Genomic DNA, 13,193 nt, shown 5'->3' with positions numbered 1-13,193 from the left:
TCATTACTTTTTGAATGGAGAAGCAAAAGAAGAATATAAACAAAATACGTTCTTATCCATTTCGATTGCGCAAATCCTATAAAATATTATCGCCATTGTCATCCTTGCCAAAATAAACTAAATCGCATTATTATTCTGGACAAAATCCTAATTCCTTCAACAAACTAAATCCATCACCAAATCCGACGAGGCCATATCAATATTGCAATTGATTTTAACAGTTGTTAAAAGCACACAACGCTGAAAGACGAAGTGAAAGCCCCGCATTTCCATTGTAAAAGTTTTCCCTGCCCGGAAATATTTGCATACACTCTCGCGCAGAAAACGAACGAAGAGACCCGAAAACTTTTGGCTTTTGCGGCAGGCATTGAGTTTTCTTCACCACTTTATTTTTTTTTTTTTGTGTTGGGCTCCCGGCTTTTAGCTTGGCTATAAGTCAATAAGCGAGTGTTGAGCTGCAAAGCGGCGCAACTTTTTGGCCGTTTGAAAAATGAACTCAGCAGTCGAGAGCCAACTTGCTGAATGTCGTCATAATTTGTCTGGCAAGTTTATTGCAGCGCATAAATCGGCTGGCATTGATGACAGGCAACCGGGCTGTGAGGCAGCCATGGCTCACACACTAAATCAATTATGATTAAAGCTCATTACACTTGCAGCACACGACTTGGGGTCCGCGGCAGCCACAAACTTGTGCGGAAATTGCATGGAAGGCGTTGGGTCTGGGGCTTTCCAAATTTGGGGTTACGGTTTGGGGTTTGCGCTCCGTTCGATTCTGCCATGGGGGAAAGGGGATTCCAGAGGTCTCCGAGGGATTGTGGTTACGCCCTGCAATGACAATGATTTGCATTGCCATCGACTGCTTGAGCGCTTACTAATGCATGCGCCATGTCACTAATTTTCAATGCGCCGGCCAGCCGCACAAAGGCTGCGGGGAAGGGGGAGTGGTTAAAATGGGGGAAAGGGTGGAAAAGGGGGTGGTGCTGCAGCAGTTTCGGTTTATAATTGAGAGAATAATTAGATGAGTGTCATGAGTTCAGGGGACAGTATTCGAGGGAACCGTTTATAATAGTCCAACATCGAATCAATTGATACATATAGTTGCACACTGTACGAACAATTTTGTTCCTTTGTCCTTAAAGTAAAGTCAAGTTTGTTATACTTTTTACTTTATTTTAGGATATGAATTGGAATTTCTATGTAAAAAATGTTTTACCTCGTAATCAATTTTTATTTTTGAATAATAATATAATAATAATAATATAATGAATAATAATAATCTTTCTATTTTTAATTAAACTATGATAAATACATTTACTTTCAAAATATGGAATGAACATGTACCCAAAATATATAGGATCACAATACCATAATCTATATTACATAACAAACACCCTATAACTATATTATTTATTCTAGTGTATTACTACTGAACTCTGTAGTAATTTTCGAGAAATTTGCGTAGCCTGCACGAAACAAAACAAATTGCGGAGCGAGAGCTGAGCGAAAGATAAAAGTCTATCGAAGTTAATGACAGCGTCAGCTTTCTTTAGAATCAACTTTGCCTGACTGCCAATTGCGTAGCAGAAGGCGGGGAACGCTCTGTATTATTTAGCTTGCGTTTATTTCTCATTCAATATTTGTTTTGTGTGTTGAAAGACAAACTCCCGCACACACACAATGGCGCAGGGATATGGCCTTACATGCGCGTGAGTGCTTCGCTCCATATAGCGACCGTCTTACTCTGTATATAAATGCCTACTTATAACGACATTTAATTTCAAAGCACGCACGCACAGGACGAGCCTGCAATATTGAATATTGAAGCAACTTTCACGGATACTCACTCGAAAAACAGGGTCGCAGTTGGGTGATAATGAAAAAGGGATTGGGTTTCAGAAATCAGTGAGTTGAGATAACCTTTTGATTTATTATTTAATATTATTATTTATTATTTATTATTTATTAATATTTTTCTTTTAAAAGAAAAAAATTTCCTTTCTAAAAACCATTTATTTTCCAGATCCAAACTCAAACTTAAATGTTGAAAACCCTTTATCCCAGATCCACCGCAACCAAACAAACTTGACAAGCGGGAGTCGGCAAACAGGGATAAGCCCTTCATCGGCCAATGAATGCGAAATCAATGCGGAGTCTGCCCCCTCGAAGCGGCGCCCCTGGCACGCATACCAAATGCCTCGCACACCCATACAGCGGCCCATTTGCACCTACACGATCCTGCTTATTTAGTGGCCAGGGTCCGTGGACAGGACCTCGTCCTGGCCGTGGCTTTTCGGGGCCTGGTCCGCTTTGTTTGCTCATCGCCACAGACAGTCAATTTATTTGCAACACATGCAGCAGGAGAAACGGCGGCAGTAGTGGCGGCAGAAGTGGCAGAAGCGGAATCCTCCATCCGAAAATGGCGTCTTTGCACCTTGTAATCCCAGGCTGGTTTACGTTTTACCCCCACCAAACTCCGTGGGTTTCGAAGCCCTTTGGGGGTCTGCGCATAAATCTCGCACGCACAACATAATTATCCAGCCAACAAACGCTGAATGGCCGAGCGAATGAATGTACGAGGCGAGTTTCCCCCCTTTTTGGGACCCGTTTTTGCAAGCGAGTGAGTAAGTTAGTGGCGCCCAGTGGCTGTGACTACTTAGTGGCAGGACCATGCTGCTAATGCCGCATTTAAGCCCGAAGCGTACTGAAGCCAACGAAGGTTTAAACTAACTAAAACTCGGTTGCAGCTTCGTTATCTCCAATATACTTGCTTGCTAAGTAAGTCTTATATGTAATGGAAAAGGAGCGAAGTCCATCTCACTTTAATATACATCTATTTTTCGAAAGCCATTTAAAAATATTTTACTTATAACAGTAATTTTATAATATAACATACATTTTTAATGAAGTTGAAGTACAAGCATATAAAGTTTGAACACCAAACAAGGGAAAAGAAAACTTTTTTACCACACCAAAAATGATCAAAATTGAACACGTCTTTAGTAATACCAACGTTTTTTAATCTTTTTTTCTACCCAAACAAATATGGAGTTTTTTTTTTAATTTGAGCAAAATAAGCACTTGACATTGGACCTTGTGCAAACAAAGCCCTATCCTTAACCCGCTTATGCCCTTTACATATTCTTAATTAACATAAAAATTAAAGCTGCAAACGAGGCAACGAAACAGCTCACACGAAAGTGGATTGAAGGAGCTTTTGGGTTGGCGGCTTAATACGGATTGTCGACAGAGAGTTTAATTTTTTTTTTTTCATCATTATTATTATTATATTATTGTAATGTAGTTTTTTATTGTTGGGTAAGCCTTTCACTCTACTTAAAGTTATTAGAGCGGAAAATCACATAAACGCAAATGAAGTAAGTTTCATGCCCGCGCAATGCTTAAGAGCGTGCAAAAAGCAGCCAAACAACTGTGTAAAGTACAGTAGCAACAACTACAACTAGAACTAACAACTGTTAACAACACAAAATAAGAACAAAAAACTGCAAAACCCTTAAAACGGAGAGTTGCGACTGAAGATTACCCGCTTCTCTATTTGTAAAAAAAAATGTAGCATAGTTTTTTGGGTCTTACAATCTTTTGCTTTAAGCTGACTAAAAACTTAAAAAACTGTTAAGCAAGGGTAAAAGGGAATGTATTTTTTTTAGGCAACTTAAAAATTATCTTTTTATAGGATAAAATGATCTCTTAGATAGACTACGATAATGTTGCATGTAATTTTTCATGTATTGTTTTTTGGTTAATCAAAATCTATATACCTTGAGGCTTAACAAGTACAGGGTATTACAGAAGGGATTCTGCGAGAGGAGGAACAATGGGAAATGCGCGCAAGGTGCAGGAGAGAGGCTTGGAAGAGAGAGAGAGTTTTTGCCATTGCCAAAGCAAATATGCAAATTGTTGATTACAAACTTTTGTTGCTGCAGCTCCGCCCCCTTCTCGGCGCACCACCCCCACCCCCTTTGGTCCCTTCGGTTATATAAATATTTAAGTATCTGCGCATTGTTGCTGCCGTTGTTCTCTTCTTTCAGCAACGGCATTGAGAATTGTCTAAATTAGACTTTTGAGTATTTTGCATATTTAATTGAAATTGCATTTCTTAAATAACTCACTGTCATTCGCACAGCTTGCACACAAGTACATGTGCCATTTATTTGTGCATTTAACTACAGTTTGTTTCTCCTAGTTGCCTCGCAACAGCGTCATGTATTTGTTTAGTTTTATAAGAGTTTATTCAAGTGCATGTCTTACCCAATTCTTTGTTTATTTACATTTACCCAGAACAAAACGGCAGCTCCAAGAGTACCAGAAAAAAAATCCGAAACTCATTTGCAATTTGTTTAATCAACACTCGACGCACAAGCAGCTGCTACACCCACACACACACACACACACACACACACACACACACACACACACACCTTTTCTCTTACACACATATACAGATAAAGGCCAAAACTCACATTACACATACGGCACGTGTGCCCGGAACGAAGGCTCAGCTTTTAGACCCCTAGAAAACTTTTCGCTTGCCGGCAAAGTCAAATAAACATGCTAATTAAAAGCCGTCCAAATAAGGAAAGAAAGAGAAGCTGGCCAAAAGAGAGATAGCGGGGAAATGCGAAATGGCTTGACCCAATTTAATTGGGTACCCAATGAAAGCACTTCAATCCCAGTCAATCATGCAAATGATTCAACCTATAAAGAGTGGATTTTCAATGTTACAATCACTAACATTTAACTTAGAATTGAACCCGAAATTATTTTTGCTAAAGTCAAAAACCACTAAAAGCTCAACACTAATAGCTGTAGCCAGACAGTTTTATATATCCAATGGCAAATAAAATCTACTAACCCAATAATTTCAACTTTTGTACCTCATAAACTGCGAGCCAAAGACAAAGACTGCAAGAATATCACGCAACTGCATTGCCATTTCGTATTTCTTAGCTTAGCTTTCGTTTTCAGTTTCAATTTCGTTTTGATGGCTATCTAAATGCGGCTAATGAATGCCATTAATTCGCTGGAGCAACTGCAATGTCCCTTGACTGGGTGTTTTGGGGATTTCTGGGCCGATTGAAATCGGATTAATAAATGAGCGTTGCACAGAAAAATTCAATTAGGCGACGGGGAGCGGCGGCATGGCGAAGCGGCAGCAGGCAATCGTGTCCTGGCTTAACTACCTGTAATTTTTCTACCTTTAATACAATTACACGGCCCGGACACGATGGGCACCTTAATGGGCAACGGAAGTCGCAGCTGCAGCGGATCATTTTTAAGGCTGACATTTTGTGGCTTTCCCTTCGGCAGCTGCAACTACTGCAGAAGCCTGTGGCCCCTCTGATTTATGTCTGCAGTAGTTCAATTGGCAATGACAAAGTTGGCAATCATTGCAGTCGAAATCAATGAAATTGAGAGAGAATGCCTTTGCTTAAATTCATAGACGTCTGGGGAGTTACTTTTCAATTTACCTGCATCAAATATTGTTCCTTATGTCTAGACGTCTTTAAATCAAATGTGTCAATTAATATTTTTTTTAAGTTGTATGCCATTATTGTTATAATTAATTTAGTCTTATATGTTTTAAAATGGATATACCCCTAATGTTTATTAAAATTAAATGTTATTTATTAACTGCTGCATTTTTAATGTCAAATTTATGTTAATAAATAATATGTACCTTCTAGTCAAATCTTTGACACTTATAAAATCTTTACCCGAGCACTCAAGTTGTTAAAATCTCTTGCTGCTTGATTATTTATTTCAAAACACAGACATCGCTTAATCCCTGACTGTCATAAATCACACATGTGTATAAGGACAAAATTGCTCCACTCGCTCGCTCCAAACGTATCGTTTATTCTGGCTTTTAATTAAAATTTAAAAAACCAATTACAACTGCGACAAGATTTAATAACAGCAGCAGCAGCAGCATGGCAGGGTGCGAAAAAATCGGTTAAAATTACATAAATTTTACAGAAAATATGAAGCAGCAAGAAAAAAAAAAGAAAAACGTGAAAAGAGTGTCAGAGCTGAAGGATGCGAGAGTGAGGATGAGGAGACACGAAATGGACATGGTCGTGAACGTGGAAAGGGGGAAAAGGACAAGTCCGGCTCACACATACTTGGAAACATATGAAGGATGAAATTTTTGCGGTTACGCATACACACTCACACACACATACACATTGGGTAAAACATGCACATCAATGTCAGCGAAAGAGAGAGAGCTGAATAGGAAATGGTTCCTGGTTCCCGGGGACGCCAAGATTGGGTTGTGGCTGTTAGGGCTTCCAGGGTCCGCTTGTCAGATGTTGGCACCAGTTTGAGCTTTTCGTTTTGGCGTTTTCCTGCAGTCACTCGACTGATTTAAAATGTTACCGTTATTTATACACGTAGACCAGGCAATATAAACAGCGGGAACAGGAACAGGAGCTGAACAGCAGGAACAGCAGGAACAGCAGGACCAGCTACCGCTTTCCATTTCCCGCAAGACCGAAAGAATATCGCGTATATTTCTCCGTTTTCCCCATTTTTCATCGTTTACGTTGGGCGAGTGTGCGTGCGTGTGTTTGTGTTTTTGTGTACGCTTGTATTGGTTTGTAGCTGCAGGACGACAGCATCCTGCAAGTGACTGACTTGCGACTCGGGTGCAAAACCAGCAGGGGCAGCAAATAGAAGCGAGGAGCTGTAACAACACTTCGCTCCTTCGCTCTTCCTCTTGCTGTTGCCTTTCGCTGTCAAAAGAGATTTTTTCAAATTAACTTTTCATATATTTATGTACGTTTAAAACTTCAGCTCAACCCCTATTTGCCCAAAAGTCTCACACATACAGAACTTTTAGGTAAAGTACATTATGCGAAAATCAGCCAAAAAAAAAAATACTGTATTAAATTTGTAAAATATTTGAAACTAATAAGTTAAAACTTAACTCAAAAAAGTTGAGCAGTTATTGGATGCAGTATATAAGTCGAAAAGAGCCGGATCGGGCAACTATATCGGATAGTTCTCATAGGAAAGATCGAAAAAATAACGGAAAAAAAATATCATTTCAGATAATGGCTCAAAACCAGCACTTGAAAGCCCAGAACTTTTTTTCACATTTTTATGATGCGACTTTTTATATACATATAGCAGAATCTTTATTAAAATTTTAAAGAATGGAATGAACGTTCAGTTGCAATATCAACCAAAACAAATTTTTCAGTTCGCGTAAAGTCAATTATTTTATAAATAAACATATTAATAACAAAGAAATTTGATTCTTTTCTGACCTCTTCAGCAGAATCAATCCTGAAATATATTTCCGCGAAACCATAATCTTAGCAAGCGTTCTTGAAATACCCTTGACGAGGACATTAAATGCGTCACATCGCGCTACACCTCATTTGATTCAAACGCAAAATTATAAAGAAAATTAAAAATGGAAAGCGAAGGGACAGAAACATTAACGAAGAAGTGGAAAAATAAGTGAGTCAAGTCGAGCCAAGGCAACCACTTAAAGACACTTCTTACCTTTTGATGGCCGCCTGCGGCCAAATAAATTACAAAACAGCGACAACAATGGACTGAGCAGAATGAAGGCTGACTGGCACTCGGGAGTTTTGATTGAACACTCGCATCCCAACTTTTGACGTTAATCTTTGATTGGAGAGGGCGACGGCGTTTTCGTTTTCGCTGACACTTCATTATGTGATTTTAATATGAATATACACACAACAATGGTCCGCGAACGAAGGGTAGTTCTTGGCCCCCGCCGATGGAATCTCATTTGGGGCCCCCCAAAAACGTTTGATCTTAATTAGTGTACTTGAACGTCCTTCGCTTCTTCGTCGTCGAGTTCGAGTGTCGGCTTTGCATCAGCGAAAATGACAAAATGTCGCAAATCACTCGGGTTTTGGAAATGGAATGGGGGGTCCTTGATTGGCATCGTTTTCCCCTCCCGATTTCGCTCCTGCCATTGCCTTTTGTTTAAGCGGATTTCATTCGCATATTAATTGAACTTTACACGGCTGCAAAAAGTATATTACCAGTTGAGTATTAATTACAACAAATTTATAAAAATATATTTTTTTTAATTTTCACCACACTTTATATTTAAACATATTTCTTTTTAACCTTTTACAATTATGCCAACCATAACAAAGTTAATACCTCATGTAATTGATATCGAATACTTTTGAATTTTTTTTTGTGGTTCAGAAAAAAAATCAAAGAATTTGTTCAGTGTACTGACAGTAAAGTTCCTAATAGATGGTGCTGGGGTCACTGAGTTCCGCGTCAAAATGTCAAGCACACTGGATAGCTTAGTGTGGGTAAATATTTTTCAATTAAAATCGGCGACTGGCTATTTGCTCAGCACTTTAGCGACACGCATAAAAATTTAGTGAGCTCATGGTCGAAGGTATTCCGATAGATAAAAGTTGGAAGGTGAGGGTGGATTTCATTACGTAAATGAGGATTTCTTCTATTAACAAATAGATAAATGTTCCCTGAACGCCTGCAGTTAATTAAAACTGTGGTAAGAGGATAATGATTAAGCATAATAACACAATACAAATTGAAATCAGTGACAAATGTCCAGTTTAAGCAAATCTAAGCCGTTAAATTTACAATTTTTCTAAACTGCTTACTAGTATTATCGAATCGCATAAGATTATCCGTTTTAAGCGGAAATATGCAAATTATTTTTCCTTGAAAATTAGAAACAACTCTCACAGCGAAGCAATCTTGTCTTTTGGGATAAAAAAACTTTTATCCAAACTAAACTTTTCATAACTCATTTTACAGTTGAACGAGTTCAAATGCCAACTCCCCATGGACACAATATGAAGCATACGCCATGTTATCAACGCTTCAAGCATATTCCAGCCACACACTTAATTACCCGAATAGCCAAGTCGGAAAAAGCTGAAGCTGTTGTGCCATATCTTCCACAAACTGGTAAAGAGCTTGCCCCCCAGAATGCGGTGCTTAACTTTTCAACTGCAGCGGCAAATGGAAACCTCGGTGGCAACAAGAACAACGATCAAGCGGCAAATGCCCTGCAAAGTGTCGATAATTACCTGTAAAAGTTTGAGCCAAACCATTAGCAGCATAATGAGGCCTGTCTACCATAGATTTCCCCAGTCGGACCGAAGCAGCCGTTTCCATCGTGTGCCGCATTTGGAAAATCCCTCTGTCCCACACCTCGAATGAAACTAAAACGAAAAGCAGGCGATTCAAAGGGGGCAAAGGCAGGAGGAAAAAAAATATACCAAAACACAACTAAAACTTTCACCCATTTGAACTTGGAGCCAAGTGAGCGGGGCAGCAGCCGGAAAAGCAGGAGCCAGAGTAAAAATAATGGCAACAACCACACTTGACTGGCGTTGAGTGGTTCATAATTAAAGGGGAAAACCCCAAAAAAGCCTTGAACTCATTCAACTGGCTGTGGCTGCATTGCGTGCAGTTTGGCCCCAAAGTTGGCCAAGTTGCCCTGGCCACACAATTGTTGCACGCACACAGCTCGACCGCAGTCAAGTGGAGTGGAAAAATGCCTATGGGCGTGTCCCCACTCGAAGGCTAACTGCACTTAAAAAATACACATAATAATAATATTTCTTACATTAATAAAAAATAGACGTTAAGATGACATTTCAAAAGAATCTAACTATAAAACCCTGTATGTGCATTGTATTATATCTCATACGAGAATGTTTTCATTTATTTAAAAAATTTTACCGACTTTTTCAAGTGTAGTAATTTGTTTGATTGCATATGCACATATAAAGACATACACCTCCGACACATATTCATATTTTCCCTGAGGCCTGGCCAAGTTTTCCATGGACTCTAATTACCATCTTTGACTTGAGGTTGGCGTGGCCAAAGCAACATTCTGCCTGGCTTAATTTCTTAATACTGCACTTGATTGCTGTTGCCTACTTTTGACTTAAATTCGAGTGCAAAATGATTTAGTGGCATTGTTGAACTTGAAAGTGGTAAGAAATTGGCTGCCAACAGAGCTCTTTAAAAAATAGAAACTGTACAAGATTTATATTTATTTTTTAGACATTACAGCTTCACAAAAAATAAGGAATAATTTAAGTAAACATTTTAATAAATAATATCTAACATTTACTAAAATATTTTATCATTAAATATGCTTTACATACAAATTTTGAAATAAGCATAGCAATTGGTCGAAAAATGTGTTTACCTCCATTAAAGATATAATTTTTCTTATTATTAGTCTGCTTTAGAATAAAACGATAAACTTGCATTGAGATCATTTTGTTGACTTGCCATCGTCTTCTTTCTTTTTGCCCTTTGCATCTTTTTTGGGTTCCTCCTTTCCTTTTTTGGCATCCTTCGAAGCCTCTTTCTTGGGAGGCTCTTTCTTGGTTTCCACCTTTTTCGGAGCTTGTTTCTTACCCTGCTTGGAGAGATCTACCACCTGCTCCTTGACCTTCTCGCCCACGTCTGCGATGAGCAAACCGGCAGCCAAGGCAATCGAAAGGACCACGGCCACATAACCGGTGGCATAGACCTCCGGAATCGTAAGGAACTTATTCAAATACCAAATCAAATGTCGAGTTCCGGCCACCAAATGATATGCAAATGGCACCGCCACCACAACTTTGGTCATCGTCACAAGGGCCTTACAATCGCACTTTTCCACCTCTTTCACAAATCCTTCCATGTCGCCCTGTAGTAGCAGTCCTCCGATTCCAAGGACCCAAACGAAAACAGCCAACACAAAGCCACTGATTCGCAGAAAGGCAGATAGTGTCGAAGTCAATTGGATCTTGTAGATGGATAAATGTGGCGAAAGCTGTCTTCCCAGTAACTCATTGCGATCGTCGTAGGGCAAATCGGGTGGCATACGAAAGGGTATTACTTTCAGGGTCACTGGCGGCACTAGAACATTTCCTTCTGGGCCAATGGTCGTTGGACCACTCGCCTTGACATCCTTTGATGCTTCATTGGCCAGAAGACGAGACGTGTTCAAAGGTTTTTGGCTGAGCAACTGCCTCAAAAGCGGTCTGCTTCCATTAAGACTGCGCGCTAATGGGCGACTTAAAATCATTTTGTTTAATATTTATTTTTAATGTTCTTCTTGACATACTCACCAAGCGTACATTTTAAATAAAAAAATTTAAATAGATCTCTTGTAAAACTGTATTTATGTGTTTAAAGTTTCACTAGTTAAAAGAACAGCCAACTATTTAACATAAAACTTTCAAGGTAGTTACATAAATATGAAAGCTTGTATACAAATATGCAGATCTGCAAAGATTTGTGTGTGTTTGTTGAATTCCCTTATACGCGAATGGTCTGATAGAAAATTCGATTGGTGCTGTAATTCTATTACCTGACGAAGGACACGAGGACCACGAGAATATCCTGTTCATATGGCATAAATTTATGCGACGGTTCGATGAGATAGAATTCGATTTGACGATGGCCAAGCGGTGTTATTAGATTTCTTTGGATTTACCTTCCTACTGATGTTAATCTACCACTCGTTATTTTGCTTTTGCCAATCTTCACTCACTGCCAATTGAAGTTAGCAAAGGGAGAGCCCTAAAAGCATTCCTCAACCGCTGAAATTTAATTTGCAGCTTTTCGCAATCATTTGCCTAAATAAATACGCCACACACAACAAAGAATACGCAAAAACATCTACACACACTCTCAAAATCATTTCGATTTAATAAAATTCATTTGAGCCTTGCGTGGCTGCGGCTTTTCCTTTGCTCGCTTGACACATTTCATGTTCATTTTCGCCTTTGCTCGCTTGAGTTTGAAGTGCTGGAAAAGCAGGGAAAACTTCACGCTCAATTAGCATCTGTTATCGTTGCCTGCGTCGCAAACCGAAATTTATTCTTTGCCACACATCAAAGACATGCACTCAGTCACTCTTTCGTCCATCGATCAATCAATCAATCAATCATTTGCTGGGAAAACATTTCATAAATCAAACGAATACACAAACGAGTACGTAGATATCGGCAAAGCAAACAAAAACACGCGGTCAGGGTGCAGGTAGGTTAATAAAATTAAAATTAATCGAATCAGTAGAATTGTAAAATGAATTAAGGCTTAAAAGAAGCCACGCAAAGTTGGCCTTGGCCGATGCCGGGAAAAGTTTCCCTCCCGCTTCGAGTGTACGGAAAGTTCGTATGAATACGTGTGTGAAAAGCATGCCGAGGAGTCATTAAGCCTATATTGGTGTACTCAATGTAATGATACGGCACAGGCGACAAAAGTTTCCTTTAAAAGTATTTTTGAACTAAGATTTCCTTTCACATTTTCAATCTTTATGATCTTAATTATAGTTAATGTACGAAAATTCTTGATATATTCCTATACCAATATTTTTATATTACGAGAATAAAGAAATTCAAATACCATAGTAATTTAGTTTTTGATAGAACGAATTATTTTTTTTATTTTTCCAAAATATTTTGTAAATAAAATTTTAACAGTGCTAAGAGAAATGTTGTTATTAAACCCAATCTATCCCTTTATTTAAACTTTTTATTGTAGTAATTACTAAAAATTAATCCATAACGCGAGCAAAAAAATATTGTCGCCTGACGTATTAACGTATATTATGAATAAGTTGGTCGGACTTTGTTCACATACGAATGATAAAAATGTATTCAGCAGAAAGGCAAAATCGCAAAAGCAAAGTTTTCGCCTGCCCTTTCTGCAAACCATTTCTCCTCCGTTCTCCTCCTTTTTTGCTACCATACAAACAGAGAAGTCAGGCGATTGCGATTGCTTTTGCCTTTCAAGGAACTCAATATGCGTATCCGTGTTTAATTAAGATTCGAGTTCGTGTCACTGTGTGAGTGCTTTTGCCGTTGTGTGCGTGTCTGTGTCTGAGGCATATGAATAAATGTATGAGCGCATGCATTTAATTTAATTTTCATTTCAATTGATTCGATGACTTTACGTTTCATTTCACGTCTCGATGCGATTTCAATTACAACACTCCCCGACTCTCACACACACACACACACACTCACACACAGACGAGAAGAAAGCGCTTTCACCTACGTGACGGTAGCTGTGAGTGTGTGTGACAAGTTGACGGATTCGCATATTTATTTACATATCCATGCAATCTCAGCCAAGGACAGACAAACGGCGACTTGATAAAGAGTCAATAGCATCAGCTGAGAGCT

General features: G+C 38.9%; 1 protein-coding gene across 2 annotated transcripts; it reads right to left on the bottom strand.

Annotated features, from left to right (window-relative positions):
- Window positions 1–10,096: 10,096 nt before the first annotated feature.
- LOC108091892 (succinate dehydrogenase cytochrome b560 subunit, mitochondrial) lies at window positions 10,097–11,237 on the bottom strand. Of its 2 annotated transcripts, none has more exons than XM_017191276.1 (2): window positions 11,130–11,237; window positions 10,097–11,075 (listed from the first exon to the last, which is right to left on the bottom strand). In XM_017191276.1, the coding sequence occupies exons 1-2, from the start codon at window positions 11,138–11,140 to the stop codon at window positions 10,286–10,288; spliced, it is 801 nt and encodes a 266-aa protein (XP_017046765.1). In that variant the 5' UTR covers window positions 11,141–11,237; the 3' UTR covers window positions 10,097–10,285. The 2 variants fall into 2 exon arrangements, with proteins under 2 accessions (XP_017046765.1, XP_043065003.1); XM_043209068.1 differs by having other exon boundaries at window positions 10,097–11,064; window positions 11,130–11,207.
- Window positions 11,238–13,193: the final 1,956 nt, after the last annotated feature.

The sequence above is a fragment of the Drosophila ficusphila genome, unplaced genomic scaffold, assembly GCF_018152265.1.
Source record: "Drosophila ficusphila isolate 14025-0441.05 unplaced genomic scaffold, ASM1815226v1 contig_791, whole genome shotgun sequence".
NCBI classification, from domain to species: Eukaryota; Metazoa; Arthropoda; class Insecta; order Diptera; family Drosophilidae; genus Drosophila; species Drosophila ficusphila.
This window is presented reverse-complemented; position numbering and strand designations above follow the sequence as displayed.